This window comes from Populus nigra, chromosome 12, assembly GCF_951802175.1.
Source record: "Populus nigra chromosome 12, ddPopNigr1.1, whole genome shotgun sequence".
Classification (NCBI taxonomy): domain Eukaryota; kingdom Viridiplantae; phylum Streptophyta; class Magnoliopsida; order Malpighiales; family Salicaceae; genus Populus; species Populus nigra.
This window is the reverse complement of record NC_084863.1, coordinates 14,485,884-14,503,418: the sequence shown is the minus strand read 5'-3', so window position 1 is coordinate 14,503,418 and position 17,535 is coordinate 14,485,884. Positions and strand designations below refer to the sequence as shown.

General features: G+C 37.8%; 1 protein-coding gene across 1 annotated transcript; it reads right to left on the bottom strand.

Annotated features, from left to right (window-relative positions):
- Nucleotides 1-4,201: 4,201 nt before the first annotated feature.
- On the bottom strand, nucleotides 4,202-6,816 carry LOC133669116 (xanthohumol 4-O-methyltransferase-like). Its single transcript, XM_062089141.1, has 3 exons — nucleotides 6,651-6,816; nucleotides 4,751-5,340; nucleotides 4,202-4,610 (listed from the first exon to the last, which is right to left on the bottom strand). The coding sequence occupies exons 1-3, from the start codon at nucleotides 6,814-6,816 to the stop codon at nucleotides 4,308-4,310; spliced, it is 1,059 nt and encodes a 352-aa protein (XP_061945125.1). The 3' UTR covers nucleotides 4,202-4,307.
- Between the last annotated feature and the right edge of the window lie 10,719 nt (nucleotides 6,817-17,535).

Below are 17,535 nucleotides of genomic sequence, written 5' to 3'. Positions count from 1 at the left end.
AACTATCCCTATATATAATGTATTTACATATATGTAGACTCTTTCCTTAATACACCTCGTCAAGCTGAAGGTGGAGATTCCACCCGAAGCTTGGATCTAAAATAAGCAAATGAGACTGGAGGGAGAGGCTTGGTAAGAACATCCACGAGTTGATCCTTTGAAGAGATGAACCGTATCTGAATTTCTCTCTTAGCAACGCGATCACGGACAAAATGATAATCAACTTCAACATGTTTAGTACGAGCGTGGAACATCGGATTGGCAGATAAGAAAGTGGCCCTAAGTTATCACACCATAACGTAGTCATGGATGGAGTGGAAATTCGAAGTTTTGCCAATAAGAACGAATCCATAAATTTCAGCAGTACCATCAGCCAAGGCTTTGTATTCTGCTTCTGTAGAAGCTCTAGCAATAGTGCATTGTTTCCCGTATTTCCATAAGATAGGTGTAGAACCAAGGTACACAAGATAACCACCTATTGATTTTCAATCGTCAATACTACCTACCCAATTAGCATCTATGAAACCATGAAGAGTCAAAAGAGAGCCTCGAGTAATGTGCAGAACATAGGTTGCTGTAGCCTACAGGTAATGTAGGATACGTTTAACAACAGCCCAATGATCATCAGTAAGGGCATGCATAAATTGACATACTTTGTTGATCACATAACAAATATCAAGTCGAGTGAAAGTAAGATATTGTAGTGCTCCAAACCAAATACATGTTGGCATCCTTAAAAGACAGAGGCTCCTGTTGAGATAACGTTACAACTCGTGAGGAAGTTGCAACACTGAAGTTAGCATCCTTTGATAGACATGGTGGAAGCATCATAGGATGGAGGCGGGCTGGCTGGGAGGAGTTGTATATCAACACTAGCTGGTATCTGCTGAAGCTGGAATTTTGACAGATCAACACATAGATTAATTCTATGAGAGGAATCAGAGGAAGAACCTGATGAGGAGCTTAATATATGTGTAGGCTGTGGGGTAGAACCAGCTGTAGAATTTGCTGGAGTCACCGCTAGAACAGGGGAACCAGCAGGGGAAGAACTAGGGGAGCTGGCAGGAGTGATCTGAACCTGTACTGCATGCGAGGGTGGCGAATCTAAACCTGTACCTACAACATGATCATGATAATAACATGCAGATAATGGTAAAGAGCCAAATGAGATGTAAGTGGTGTGTGGGGTAACGGTGGAAGGGCTGAAGATGGTGGTTTTGGATGATATAAAGTAACTGGTATAGTGGCGGCAGTAGGATTTGTAGGTGGGACTGCAATCTGTTCAGATTTATCAAGAGGAAAAACATGTTCATGAAACTATACATGACGAGCAAGATAAATATGTTTGGATGTCAAGTCAAGATATCGATAACCTACAAGAGAGTTACTATATCCTTGAAAAACACAAGCAGATGAACGAAAATCCAACTTATGAGTATTGTATGGACGGAGGAATGGAAAACAAAGACACCCAAACATACGAAGAAAAGCATAGTTAGGAGATGATTTTAAAAGACATTCAAAGTAAATAGAGCTTTCAAAGGCATAACTCCAATATTTAAGGGGAGCATGACATTGCCCAAGAAGGGTAAGTCCAGTTTTGACAATATGTCTATGACGACGTTCAACCATGTCATTTTGATCATGGGTGTGCGGGCAGATCACATGGTGATGAATACCAATTGTTTTAAAATATGTATTGAGTTTTCGATATTCACCACCCAAATCTATTTGAATAGATTTTATTTTTAAAGAAAATTGGCGCTCAACGAGCGCTTGAAACTGATGAAAAATATTAAAAACATCAGACTTAGCAATCATTGGATAAAACCAGATAACCTTTATATGGGCATCCACAAAAATAACAAAATAGTGAAAACCGTCTGATGACAACATAGGGGAGGGAACCCAGACATCACTAAAAATTAAATCAAGAGGTTTGATGACCCGTAGTTTTTAGAGTCAGGTGACACGACTTGCCCAAAGGACACGCAGGACAATTAAAATTAAAACATTTTGTCGTACATGACACTTTTTTATTTTTCACCAACAAATGCAGAATGCTTGGGCTTGGATGCCCAAGTCGATGATGCCACATATCAGTAGAAGTAGAGAGACATGTAGATGAGAAAGCCTGAGGCAATGACATGGCAGATGACTCGAACAAAACATATAGACCATCTCTACTCTAACCGGAAAGAAGCACTTCCTTTGTCATGAGATCCTTAATATAAAATAAATAGGAATGAAATTCAAAAAACACTTTATTCTCAAGGTAAAATTTTTGAACAGATAGTAGAGGTTTTTTAATGGCAGGAACATGTAAAATATTGGATAAAGTAAAGGTGTGTTTTGGGGAATGAATTTTAGAGTGAGCAATATTAGAAATAACAAGGTCTTTACCATCACCAACATGCAGATGATCATTACCAAGGTAAGGTTCTGAACTAGTCATACTAGCAATATCTAGCGTTACATGATGATTTGCACCAGTATCAAGAAACCATGTGATAGGAGATGTTGCAGGAGCATTATTAAATGTGAGATTGGCAGTGGCTTGGAAAGGATGATTAGCCAATTGAGAGCATTGTTGGGCAGCATGCCTATATTCATAACACAACTGACATTTTACACTGCGATTATACCCACCAAAGCGATTACCTTGCTACCCAAATTGTCCTGATAGCCGAGAGGGAGATCCAGAAAACTGTCTTAAGGATAATCGGTATCTCTATTGCCCAAATTGCTGACCTGCGGTATAACTGTTGTTTCCATTATTTCCACAATAAGCATTGTTGTGATTATTATTATTTCTCCAGCCCCCACGAAACCTGCCTCGTCTAGCATTATTAAAGCTCGAGTGATTCTGCAGAAAGAAAGCAGCTGGTTGCTGCGGTGGGGTTGGTAACAAAGGTGCTGTTACTGCTGGTTGGAGAGTAGCTTTGTGGAGAAATTCATGTGTAAATAGACTGCTAAGAAGATCAGTGTAGGATATGGGATCAGCCTTGGTAGACAAGCTGGTGATAAGATCTTTAAATTCGCTACGTAACCCCCGAAACACATATAGGTTGAATTCTGCCAAAGATATTGGTATGTCAGCCGCAGCAAGTTCATCAAACAATGCTTTTGCCTTCTGCAAGTAGGTACTGGCAGAATCATCATGTCGGCGCAGCTCTTGGAAGGAACCGTGAAGTTGCATGATCCTGGAATTTGAAGGAGACACAAGAGTTGTTTCCAGTGTTCTCCAGATATCATAGGAGGTGTTACAATCCACAACTAAATGCAGAACTTCCACTGAGAGAGAGGATAAGAGGGCACTCATGATTAAGTGATCTTGCTGCTTCCATGTCAAGTATGTAGGATTGACAGAGGATGAAAATACTGCAGCAGATTCCAAATGAGAAGGAGGACATGTTGATGTGCCGTCAACAAAAGAGTATACGCCTTGGCCTAAGAGGAACGGCTTCATCTACATTCTCCAATACAGAAAGTTAGTATTGGAGAGTTTTAAAGACATTACTTGTTGCGTGTTAGGAGGGGATATGATGGCGGCAGCAGGGGACACACCATAGGTGGTTGTCGGCACCATAATGGAGAAAGAAGATTGGGGTGCAGATGCAGCAGAATAATGAAGTTCTTGATTGTCCATAGAAGAAAGAAGTTTGGCAGAACACGTTCTTGATTGTTAGGAAGGGAAGAAATTTGCAGATGACGTTCTTGATATTTGCTGGAAGAAGAGAACCGGATGTAAGGGAGAAGTCTGAAAGAAGGTGAAGAAGGCTGCTGGGAAAGAAGACTGCTGGACGATAGAAGGCTGCTGGATGTTTGTTTTGCTCTGATACCAAGTTAAGATTAGAGAGATAGTCTTTTGTATAATTGTGATGATTGATTGATAAACCAACCATCCCATCACCATCGAAAATGTTCATTTTCTTCGTGTAATATTGCATATTGATTGTTAATAGATTCAAAGAGTCTGGTTCTTGGAATCGATCCAAGGCCAGGGGTGATAGGGCGCTGACCTAGCTCTGTGAGTGGTGGATCGAGTCTCAGTTACGTAAAGACTAATCCAAAAATATCTCCAATACTATAAAACATATATATAATCATCTAGTTTCTATAGATTACAACCACAAGCGACCATCATAATCAATAATATATTATAAAGCTTTAAGAATCCATGAATACATTTTAGGGAAAGGCGTTACATGGGTCGGATTATTATGCCTAATATTATTATTGACTGCTGCATCGCAGGCGTAGTTTACTTATTTAAGATATTATCATGACAATAACAAATTGATATTTCACTCTGGATAAGCCTCGATAATAGATTCCAAAGCTGGCATCTTGATGATTTTATAGCGAGAGAAGCCTCCTTCCTCTAATAATTTCTTCCATTCTTGCTCAGTTCTCTCCTTCCCACCAGTGGTCATTGCAAACATCACTAAATCCATCACCATTCTTATGTCATCAAATTGATCACAATGATCATCTGTTGGTAGAACTATATCAACTATGATAAGCTTTCCAGTTTTTTCAGGTATTGCTTTCTTGCAATTTCTCAAAATTTCAACGCATGATTCATCGGTCCAATTATGCAATATCCGCTGTAAAAATACAAAAAAAGAAGGAATAAGCAAATGTAAAATTAATGCTCAAGGAAAGGATATCTATCGTTGTTTTTTTGATGAATTATCTATCGTCATATTAATTTGAGCCCCAGTAAAATCTCTACCAGGGCACTGACCTGTATGAAAATTGCATCAGCATTAGGAATAGCCTCAAACATATTTCCTGCAACATGGGAAACTCCTTCATATTTTGGTGCTGTTGCTACAACATGTGGCAGATCGAAGTTTATTCCTTCAATGTGTGGGTAGGCCCTGACAATCTCTGCTACATGTCCTCCAATACCACCAGCAACATCCACCAATGATCTAATATTGTTGAAACCATCTTTGTAATGTGATAAAATTGCCCTCATCGTGATATTTGATGTGCATGCCATGGCCTCATTGAAAATCCTATTGACCTCAGGATTTCGAGACGAAAAATCCCACAGTTCACAGCCATGAGCCTTCGAGAAAGCGGTTCCACCTTCTTTGATACATTGGCTCAAGTAATGCCACGCTGCTAGGAACCATGAACTGTGTGGCATGATTATTATAGAAACGAGGCTTCGTTCAGAGTCATGCATTAGCATTCTTGATTTTTGATTCAGCCCAAAGAGTGTTTCTCCTCCATCTGACGGGGGGTGTGCAGTAAAAATTTCTTTTCTGACCAAATATCTCATGATACGAGCAAGATAAGAAATGTCCGTGCTAGGTGAGTTGATACCTGAAATCATGATGGATACAAGAAGAAAAATCTGTATATTGCAACTTATATACAGCATATTTCATTTTCGAAATTAATACTATATATGTTGTGCTTTGGTGTGGCTAGGGATACCAATATAATGTTAAAATATTTCTTCACGTGTTCCTTTAGTTTAAAAAGTTGTATCTAGAACTTATACCATGCATCAAACAACAACTTGGGCGAATCACCTAGTGTTGGGTATACTGACCAGCTACGATGTTAAAATTCAAGACATATGCCTTGATATCATGTTAAAAATTAAGCATCCATGATTTAAAAAAAAAATACTTGAAGAAAGAATTGGATAATTAAGAATAGTAGCTAGGTAAAGCTGTAAATTAGTAGTTTAATGCAGAGACTATGTCTTATTATTATATGTAAAGACATATTTTATTGATATAAAAGAATAACATTTATGGGTTGTATAGTAGTATCTATGTTTTAATTATATACTAATCTTTAGGCTAGAATCAAGGTTTATAGTTTACTGGTATCTTCGGAACGAGCTTAAAATAAATAGTGATCTTGGACAAAACTATAACTTATATTTTTTAAAATATATAAGAAATATTTTGTTATTATTTTTTATGCATGCTTGACAAGTAGGGTCTTCGACAATTTTTATTTAGTAATTGAAGGTTTTGTTAGATGATAATTTTCATAAGACGTAATTAACAAATATACTTTGTTTATTTTTTTGAATTTTCTATTAAGTGGGAGCATCCGACTATTGTCCAAGTAGCCTTTAATTTAAGCTATTTCTGAGTATTTTTAAAATATAAAATTCATATATATATATATATATATCCCTACCATCTTTAACATCTCATTCTAACATATGGAAAAGAAAATCGAAACATGTTTAACATCTCATTCTAACATATAGAAAAGAAAATCGAAACATGTTATGAAACATATAAACAAAGAGATTTAACTATATTATACTTTGGAAACATTTATATGAGGTCCTAGGATAATCTTAGGAACAATTACACAATTTTATCGTTTATGTATTTAACATAAAAGATTTGGGTTAAAACGGAGAGATTCGGATTTGACATTTCTTTGAAAAGGGAGAAAAATAATTTTCACTTGAGCTACATTTTAATGGTCAAAATAAAACGTCTAAATGCAAAACTACTTAACCAATATTTTATGAACTCTTAAACCTATACTATTTAAATTTACCAAAATGACTTTGTAGTTTTCAACAGTAGAATAATACGCATAGTAATGCTAATTAATAATTTAATAGCAAAGAAAAGGATTGAAGGAAGAGTTGAAACCTGAAGCTATTTGGGACAGAGAGATTGGACGACCGTGAGAATTTATTATTTCTGGCAGTCTAAGCTCCACCGCACAATTTAAAGCCATAGAATCAACAAAACCAAGCGAGAGTTGGAATATTTCAAATTGGCTTTTGAAAAATGCTTCTGCCTCTTGTGATGCCATTCTCAGCTTCTGTTTTCCCCAACAAGCCTAAGTTCACCCTCCAAAAGTTTGTGAGATAATAGTATAATTTATAGACGGGGCCGGCAGGTAAAATGCAATTTTTTTTTCTTTTTGGTTATGTTTGTAATAGATAAGTATAATTGTATTCTTGCGTAATACATTGCTTGTTAGGAAACAGAGAGAGAGAGAGAGAGCGATGAAGAGAATTAATTTTCTACTATGAGGTTAATTAAAGATTAGAAGTTGGATTAGGCTGCCATAAATTTGTGGGCATAGGTTATTTGTTGCGTAGCGGTATCCAATTTATTTAGAAAATTAAATGGACAATTAATTTTCAACATGTACTCCAGTATATTAAGTTTTTTAGCTTTAGAATAAAATCAGCTATTAGGTTAATTGAATATTAGGAGTTGAATTAGGCTGCCTAAAATTTGTGAGTACAGGCTATTTGCTGCCTAACGGTATCAAATTTATATAGAAAATTAATGGTAGATGTTGAGAAGTTCGCATCATGTAAATAAATGTCTTAGAGGAAGGCTAAGTTGTTGCCTAACAGTATCAAATTTATATGCACTACTCCGGTATATTAATGCTAACTATCTTCCTTAAATTTGGCATCTCTTACAAATCTCCATGAACTATTTGATGAAGTTTGCATGAAACTTTATAGAGATCATGTTGTTTTTAAAACTGATAGATGAAATGGAAGGTTAGGATTGTTGGTACTGAGTAGCGCGAACACTAGCACGAAACTTTTGGGTACATACTGTTTGTTACCTGACGGAATCAAGTTTATATAGAAAATTAACTAGATAATTAATTTTCAACGTTCGATATGTATATAAAGTTTGTTTAGGTTTGTAATAATATCAACTGTAAGGTTAATTAAAGATTAGGAGCTGAATTAGGCTGCCTAAAATTTACACTTATAGACTATTTGTTGCCGGCGGGTAGGTATCAAATTTATTTAGAAAATTAATGTTGGATGTTGAGAAGTTGCTAACTAACTTCCTTGAATTCAGCATCTCTAGCAAATCTCAATAAACTATTTGATAATGTTTGTGTCGCATGCCACATGTGTACAGTGTCGCGGCGATATTCCACTTCATCAATGTATCTGGCAAATATGAGGAGATAAGGAATTCTTGTCTTTTATGGTGGAAAAATGGAATGGGAGTCGCCACCTAATATTTTAGTCAGGAGGAACCATAACTAGTCTCAGAGATCAGGTACAGGGACTCATTGCGTAAATGGAAGGTATTAACACCTCAAATACGTCTTACCTAAGGTAAACTGCATTGTTTGATTGTTTAATAAAAAAGTTAAAGTGTTATTGTATTTCTAATTATTGGTCCGTCTATGGTTTAAGAAAAGCCCTCCTTAGTAAGGAGGTCCTTATCTTATCGGGTAAAAAACTTAACCATTCTAACTTCTATAAAAAAAACTACATTTTTAATATTAGGAATACGTTTTACGTATAAATTCATAATCTCAAATACTAAAAGCAAACAAAATATTTTTTTTGAAATTTTTGAAATCTTGGCCTAGTTATCATGGTTCTAACAAACTTGTTATTATAGCCAAAATGCATGCTAAAACATATCTTTGAATTTTTTTGTGTTTTATGTATAAAAAAACAATATGATTTTTTGTTGTTGTATGAAAATACAATGTGATGATTTTTCTTATCTTTGAGAGACTTGGCCGTATGCATGGAAACAAAATAGTTTTTTTTTTGTTTTATAATTTTTTTTGCAATGTTTTTAACGAAAACCGGGTATTTTAATGTCGGATTTGTATTTTTACGGTATAAAAATACAAACCAATATTAATCAAAATTGATATAAAAAAATATGCTAGAAAATCACAAATTTTTGAAAATATTTTTTAGAATTTTGGAAATATTTTTTTAATATATAATATTAAATATTATAATATATAATACATAATATTATAAAATATGTGGGCTGGGTCGGCTCAACTAACTAGGCCGGACTCAGCCTAAAGGGGTTGGGCCAATCTTAGCCCAACGGTTCTCTCTTCTTCTTTGGTCTGGGCTAGGCCTGGCCCAAACATCAAGGCTGGGTCAGAACAGGCCCAACCCAAAAAAGGAAAGGGGGGAATTATTTCCCCCTCCCATCCTTCTGCATGCAGGAAGAAATGAAGATGAAGATGAAGGAGATGTTGGAGAGGAAAGAAGAGTTACTTGGCGTGGAGGAGGCATTGCCCTTACTGGTCTGGCTGAGGACGGCGGCTTTGCTGGTGGTGCTACAGTGGAGGTCGGTGGCAAAGAGAGAGAGAGGAGGGTGAAGATGGCAGACCGTTAGGGAGGCTGCCTTTTTGGCTATCTTTGGACCTATATTTCTCTCCCCTTTGACCATGAAAATTAGATCTATTTATAGGTGGTGGAAGAGAGACACTTCGTCTCTTCTAGTGCCAAATGTCGGCCCTTGGTTCGACCCAAAAGCACTCCAACCACTGCTTCAAAGAAGCATTGATTAACTACCAGTTTTGTGCAAGAAAATGACTGGTCGGGTTAGCTACTTTGGGGCGGTGCCACCGCATTTGCAGCCTCGATAAACCCGAAAAGTTTATACTAACGTGTAGTGATGTATCACAGGATTGTTTTCGTGGAGGTTTCATCTAATTTGAGGAAGAAACGAGGCGTTAAACGCCTTAGGAATGAGGCCCCTCGGGCAACCTCGCTGAAGAAGAAGATAAATAGTAACTTTTCTGCCAATTACGCTTTAGTCCTTCAATTTGTGACTTATTTCTAATTACACCCCTGATGAACTTCAACTCAAACCCCAGATTTCAGCGCCCTTTTCCCTTTGGTCCCTGGTTCTTAATTTATATAGAAAATTAATGGTAGATGTTTAGAAGTTTGCATGTAAATAAATGTCTTAGAGGAAGCTTAAGTTGTTGCCTAACGGTATTTGTTGCCTAACAGTATCAAATTTATATGCACTACTCTGGTATATTAATGCTAAATATCTTCCTTAAATTTGTCATCTCTTACAAATCTCCATAAACTATTTGATGAAGTTTGCATGAAACTTTATAGAGATCATGTTGTTTTTGAAAATAATAAATGAATTGGAAGGTTAGGATTGTTGGAACTGAGTAGCACGAATTTATTTAGAAAATTAATGTTAGATGTTGCACTACTAGAAAATTGATAAATACAAATGGAAATACCGAGGGAATATTTCTGTCGGTAAATTTTCGAGGGATTTACCGACGAACAAAAAATTACCAATGAAAGATTCACTGACAGAGCATTTTCGTCGGTGATTTCGTTGGTAAATTAATTACCGACGGAATATTTGTCTTACGTCGAATGAAAAATTCCGCCTGTAAAACTGTTAAATGTTGTAGTGTTGAGAAGTTGTTAACTAACTTCCTTGAATTCAGCATCTCTAGCAAATCTCAATAAACTATTTGTTAGTGTTAGTGTTGCGTATGAGTAGTGTAACGGTGATCATCCTCCCGTATCGGGATTTGGATGTATGAAGAACAAGAAATTATTGTTTTCTTCATGATTTATAAAAAATTTACAAAAGGACTAAAATGTATATTTTAGAGGAGAAGAGAGAAAAGAAGAAGAAAAAAAGTTGTACTAGTGACAAATCAGCCCCCCACCACCGACACACCAGCCCACCACCGACACACCAGCCCACCACCATCGACACCTGCCGTAACAATAAGAAAATGATGTAATTATGCTTTCAACAACACGGCGGAAGAGCATTTTTTCACTAGAAGATGCTGCACATAGCTACCAAAATGTGCGAGCACCTCCCAAACAGTGGTGTGTGCGCCACACACACTAGCAACTTTTTTCATTTAAATAATAATTAACCCTTAGTAAGAGATCAAATTACCCTCGATGAACCTGGTAATAAAAAAAACAAAGTGAAAAGACCAAAAGAGACACTTATACCCTTGATCAATTCTTTAATAACTAATGGGTTGTGAGAAATGATTGAAATACCCTTAATGCCAAGGCCTTTGACTTATTTTTGAAAATAACAAAAACATAGGTACACTATTACACTGAATAATAAATTATATGTGTAGAGTAAAAATCCTTTCAACTTTAGCTTGTTTAGTTGTGGGGCAACAAACCTCTCCAATTCAATTAATAATGTTGATTATTGGGTTAGGCCTGGTCTGCCCATGATGAATTGGCCTGATCCAAGTTATCAGAGGAGTTATTAAAAGAAATAATCACCTCCTCTAATCATATATAAAGGGACATAACCCATATGGAAAATTATTAATGGTTGAATAATCATTCTCTCTCTCTCTCTCTTCTCTCATCTTAGACACTCTACATTACTTTAACAAGATTTATAAAGATGTTCGTACTGTGAAATATCACTTTGGTCTCTAGACTATTAGCCCTTCACGCTTGACAAATTATCAAGCCCAAGGGCGATGGGTCTGGTAGTTCGCTAGACCCATGCTCAATTGGGCTTAGCCTGCAGTCAAGTCCAAAAGCGTTAGGTCTGATAGTTCACCAAACCCATACCCATTTAGGTTTGGCACAATGCCAAGCTCATAAGCTGTGGGTCTAGTAGCATGTCAACCCCATGTTTGCTTGGCTCAACGCATAGTTGAACCCAAGAATTTTGCGTCTAGTAGCTTGACGGATCCATGTTTACTTGGGCTCAGCATATAATTGAATCCAATAATGTTTGGTCATACATGTAACAACCCCAATTTAATTTCACAATACTCCATGTACAATTAATATATATGTTGCTACCCAATTTTTGACCCATGTTTTAATAAATTTTCAGAAAAAATTCAAAAATAGTGAAAAGCATTGAAAACCCCAAAAAATACATTTTTAATACATTTGCATCGTTTTTAGCATTTTGCAGCGTCGTCTAAAAAGAATTTAAATTTTCAAAGGTCTTTCGAACGCGTTCAACTTTTAACGCGTTAATTTTAAAATAATTGATTTTTCTCTTTGAGTCGATGTTGGTATTTGCTCGCTTTCAAAAATACAAAAAAAATAAGAAAAATCAAAATTTACAAAAAAAAAGAGGAAAAGAGAAGGAAAGGAAAAGTTGAGGGACTAATTTGAAGACCTAGCAAAACTTTTCCTATAAATACCATGCCACACTGAATTTTCAGAGGGGGGTAATTTTGACAACATCAGAAAAAAAATACAAAAGAACCTAACCCTAAACCCATTTTTTTTTCAAGAGCAGCCGCCAGCCCCCCCTACCCCCTGGCGTTGATTTTCCTTCTCCCTCCCGTTCGTTGGTCCTCCTCCCAGCCAAGAACAAACCAAACAGCCCCTTGATTTTTTTTCTTCTCTTCTCCCTCAGCCGGAGCAGCCCCCCCCTCAACATTGCCTCTTCTCCTTTCCTCTCAGCAGATCTCCCTCTCATCCACACCAAACCAGCATCCTTTTGAGCTTCTTCCCCTTCAGCAGCCGCTCAAGCCTCCTCTCCCCCCGGCCAGGACTTTCCTCCCATTTCCACAGACCAGCTGCCCATCACTCTCTTCATCTGACCCGGATCCACCCAGACGCCATCCCTCACCTGTCTCGGCCGACTCAGCTCCAGCGGCGGCCCAAACACAGCGGCAGCAAAGGACAACCCTCCTCCAGCCCGTAGCCGACAGATCTTTTCTCTTCAACCAGCCACAGTTCAGGTCTCTCATCCATTCGACCCTGGCGGTGGCAGCAGCAGCGCCGTCCTCCTCCTCTCTCAGCCGACCCGTCGGCCTCCCTCACCGGGCCAACACCACAGATCTACCCATCCTCTGCCTCGCGTAGCAAAGACGACCCCGCAGCGGCTCCTCCACCAAACGCAGCGGCGGCCCCCGCTGTCTTCTTCATCGCCTTCCACCCGATCGCAGACCCGGGGTCCTCCTTGCCGTCAGTTATCCGAAGCAACAGAGGAGAAGCGAACCAAAAAGATCTGCTTAATCACAGATCTGAAAATGAAAGAAAAAAAACAGATCTAAAAAAAACGAAGAAATAAAAGCCTAAAATCGACTGTTTGTGCATATGTTTTTTGGTAGCAGATGATGTAGCTTCTCACCGTCTGTAGAGAAGGGAAAAGGAAAGGAAGCTGAGCCAGACCCACCGGTTTCCACCCTTTGCAGCGGCGGCGCGTGAGCCCACGCCCCGCCAGTGGCGGTGGCGCGTGGGAAGACGCGCCGCCATTGTTCCTGCGGTGGCAGAAGGGCTTCCCTGCAATTTCTGGAGTTTAGGGACTGTTTTGTAATTTTTAAATTATGTAATTTAATTTTTGTTTAGTGTTTAATTTTTTATAATTTTGTAATGTGATGTACAAAAAGAACAAAAAAAGGAAAAGAAAAGAAAAGAAAGAGAAAATAATAATATTAAGAGAGATGTGTGTGTTTGTGTATTTTTTTTTATGTATGTTATTGAATAAAAAAAAATGAATTTAATATTTTTAATTTATAGGCACAAATATCTAAAGGACAGATAAAATCATGTTGTATTTTCCATGAAAATGTAGAACATGTATCTATATATATTTTGGGAACTAATAACTGAATTATCGAAGCCTTAGAATTGAGCTAAAATTTTTATTTTTAAAAAAACACATTAAGTTCACGAAGCAGCTTACCTCAGGTAGGGTGCGTTAGGGGTGCTAATACCTTCCCTAACCACAATCAGTCCCTTACCCGTAAATCTCTGACACAACCAGTACATCCGGTTTCGTAGTAGCCTTCGATAAATTACTAGGTGACGACTCCAACGAACCACTCAAATCAACTTAACGAAAAATCGCCAGCCGATGCCGCGTGGATTTTCTGACGTGCGACAGAATGGCGACTCCACTGGGGAAGGTATTGTTTTCAACATTATTGGACTAAGCTTTGTGTATTTGATGTGTTTATGTTTTTGCATTTTTGTCTTATTTTATTTTTGTTTTATTCATGCATTTTGTAGAATTGTATCATGCATCACATATTTTAATTTTTTAAAGCACACACAAGCTTCAGGTTAGGAGGGGGACTAGCAGCTTACCTTACGACTGTTAGTCAAGGTTTAAGTTTGTGTAAACCCCAACTCTTCGTTGAGTGCTTAGACTGGTAACAGTTGGTACATGTGCCATCTCATTACCTACTGGGCCCCTATATTGCCTTCAAGAGGGTGATCACTGGGACAACAAGAGACCCTTTTTAGAGACCAAGTAGTAAACCTACCTTTTGTCTCACTTAAAAAGATTAGAACCTGTCTTTAGGATGTGTGCTTCGTGTACATTGTTTTGCATCAGGGCAAACCCTTCTTGAAGCATCTTGAACTCAAGACTTTTGGGTGACCCAATGGCCGTCACTCAGAAAATTTTCATTGTAGAGTTTGGGGCAAGAATCAAGATTCTTGTTTCATCATACAAGAGTTACAACCATATGTCACCCCTCGAAGGGCGAGTTCTTCATATAGATTACATGTTCATACATTTATCATGCATGTACCGGGAGGAAAAATAGGTTCCTCCATCCGAGCTGTGCTACACATGATTGAAAAAAAAAGACGATGGAAATAAAGAAAGATGTCAGAGAGAGGCACAGAGTCAAAAGAAAGTTGAGAGCATCAAAGGTGAATTAGCTAGGTTCAGATCTGCCTGAACAAGTGTAGAGCATCAAATGGAAAGGGAATGTCTGCATAGTCTTCTGTGGGAACACCGCTCGTCCACGTCCCATTGAAGCTGTGCCTCTCCTTTTCAGTCATGAACAACAACAACAATGCTTTCAGTCATCAACTAATGACAACTTTTGTTCTTGGTCAGTTGCCCTGTTAATTGTTCATCGCCTCCACATCTTCTAATGGCACCAAATAAATTTAGCCTTCGGTGCATGGTGCGTTAGTCTTCTTTGAAGTTACCCCACTTTGAGCTCAATTCCAGTTCAGCGGCACAAGATGCTGATCTTAAAAAAAAAAACCATGATTATACACTGAACTTCTATATGGCAGAGCTCTCTCTATAGAGATTTGTTTGTGGATCTGCTAGTGGGGAATGCAAGAGGGGATGTAGTAGTTTCATATGCTTTGAAACTTTCTCACCAGTGGCACCAGCAAAACATTAAAGTAGGCAGAAGAGTCAGACCTGGTCTGAAAATATTATCAGTCGTCAAACTTCAATGTGGCAGAGCTCTCTCTACAAAAATCTGTTTATGGCTCTGCAAGTTGGGAATGCAAGAGGGGATTTATTAGTTATATATGCTATAAAAATATCTCATCAATTTCAGCACAAAGACACTGTGGTAGGTTGAAGAGCCAAACCTGGTCTGAAAAAACATGAACAGACCTCAAACTTCTATGTTGCAGAGCTCTCTCTGTAGAGATTTGTTTGGAGATCTGCTAGTGGGGAATACAAGAGGGGATACAGTACTTTCACACGCCACAAAAATTTGTCTCATCAGTTTCAGCACCGAAACACTAGAGTAGGCCAAAGAGTCAGACCTAGTCTGAAAACATGAGCAGTCATCAAACTTCAACATAGCAGAGCTCTCTCAGCAAGAATCTGTTTATGGATCTGCAGGTGGGAAATTCAAGAAGGAATACATTATTTTCAGATCATCTATGATTTTCCTCCTAACAGTGTCAGTATTAAAACTCAAAAGCAGAGAAAAGAGACATGCCTAGACTGAAAAACATAAAGAAGACTGAAACTTGCACAGAGCAGAACTCCCTCTACAGGTGTCTGTTTGCTGCATCGTTAGTGAGGGGTCGAAGAGGAGACAAAGGAGTTTTAGATTCATCAGGTTCTCTTTAAATAAAGACAATGCGTGATTCCACACGTCGGCAGTGGAATGCTGCAAGTTTCTAGGCACTGCCAAGATTACCTAGCTGGTGGAAGTTTTCCAACAACCCTCAACCAACCACAACAACATTGGAAGAATGACATGATGTTGTGAAGATCATCGAAAGAATTGAGCGAGCTATGAAGAAGTGAAGGATTGAAGGTTTTGCCATGGATTCCAGAACTGTGAAGAGAGTTGAATTAGAAGATGACTCTCAATTGAGAAACCGCAGTTATTTTGCCCAGTCAAGTCTCACTCAAGCATCAACTACTCCAATGTCTTTGCCAAAGATAGACATTCCTTTGCCATGTGGGTTTATTTACCAGCATCTGCCAGATTCCAGACTTTTGCTTGACTCTGACAGATCCCATGCAACCACCGTTTTCTAGGTGGTATAATCCAGACAAGAGATGTGATGTCATGGTGGGGTCCTCGGCCATTTCAATTGAACAGTGGCAAGAATTTCAAGAATCAAGTCTGGAAGTTGGTAAGTAAGAGACAAGTAGAGTCTGTGAAGGAGGTTTGTCATTGGTTATATTGTCACAGAACATTCTCAGAATGACAAGAGATTGAAATTGCTCGGCGAAACACAGATATTGCCAGAATAGTTGATCCAAGAAGGGCGTTGAACTGTCAATCATGTTGTTATGGAATTTTTGCCATTCTGCATTTTGTTTCGGGATCACATCTCACCCTTCAACGAAACATGTCTTTTCGTTGTCTCTTTGTTGTTATGAAATCATGAGATGCTTCTTTCAAAGGGTATTTTGACAAAATATGTTTGATCAAACTCCAACATGCAAAGTTTAATCATGAACATTAAAAGTGTTTTGATTGCAGAAATGACTTGATGCTTGAAAATGACATGAGGTGACCAAACAATTTTGAACTCATACCTCCTGAAACTGAACCACACATCATATAGCTAGTTTTAGCAGTATGCATAATGACATGTAGTGGATTCAATAGTTATAGACTCGTGAATCATGATTCTTACAAGTCCAAATCATTACACTGGACGAGGTCAAAATTTATGGGTTCTAACCGACCTTGCTTGAAATGAGAAAAGGCCATCTTTGTTATCCCTTCACTTTCTAAAGATTATATCCCTTGCAGTCCCATTTTGAGCCTGGTAAAATATTTTCTTTCAAAAAGAAACCTTGACTAGGATCACACCCCATACTGGGGGCAATGAGAGATATGTTATTAGGAAGGATGAAGACACTGATAGAATCAATGATAAAAGAAAGGCTTAGAATAAAAGCCCAATGATTGAGAAAGGGAGAACAAGAAAAGCTATAGATTGAGGGCCATCCAAGAAAACTTTGAGGAAGGTTATGTAAAAGCAAAAAAAGTGGAAATGAAGAGGGGCAAAAGAGGTTTCAATGAAAGAAAGACACAACAAATGCCAAAAGTCAACACTAAAAAAAATCAAGTTTCATGTCTTTTGGTGTGTCTAGGATAAAGCCTTTAGTGTCTTCAAAATTTTTTAGATTCATTATTCATCAAAGAAAAAGTTGGATTAGTATTATGACCTATGTTAAGAGAATTCTGAATTTGATATTAACAAGGTTATATGTCATTTCCTCTACAAAAACAACAATAGAAAAAGAGTTGATGAGTAGTTTGATGTTGATCTTAGGTCTTTGAAACTCTCAAACACTTTTTGAGCTTGTGAAATCCCTTTCTTTCATAGCCATGAACCATAGCCTGCATTACGTGCTCTTAAAAGCCCTTTTTGATCAAGTAAGCAATCTGAACCAATAAATGGCGATCTCAAAACTTGAAGAGCTTTTCCATAAGAGTCGTGGCTTCATGGATTAAGCTACTTGTTATTATGCATGCTGATAAAATTGATGCTAAAAAAAGAAAACAATCTTTCTTGATGAATCCTCAAGTTTTGACTTGAGCCTTTTGTTT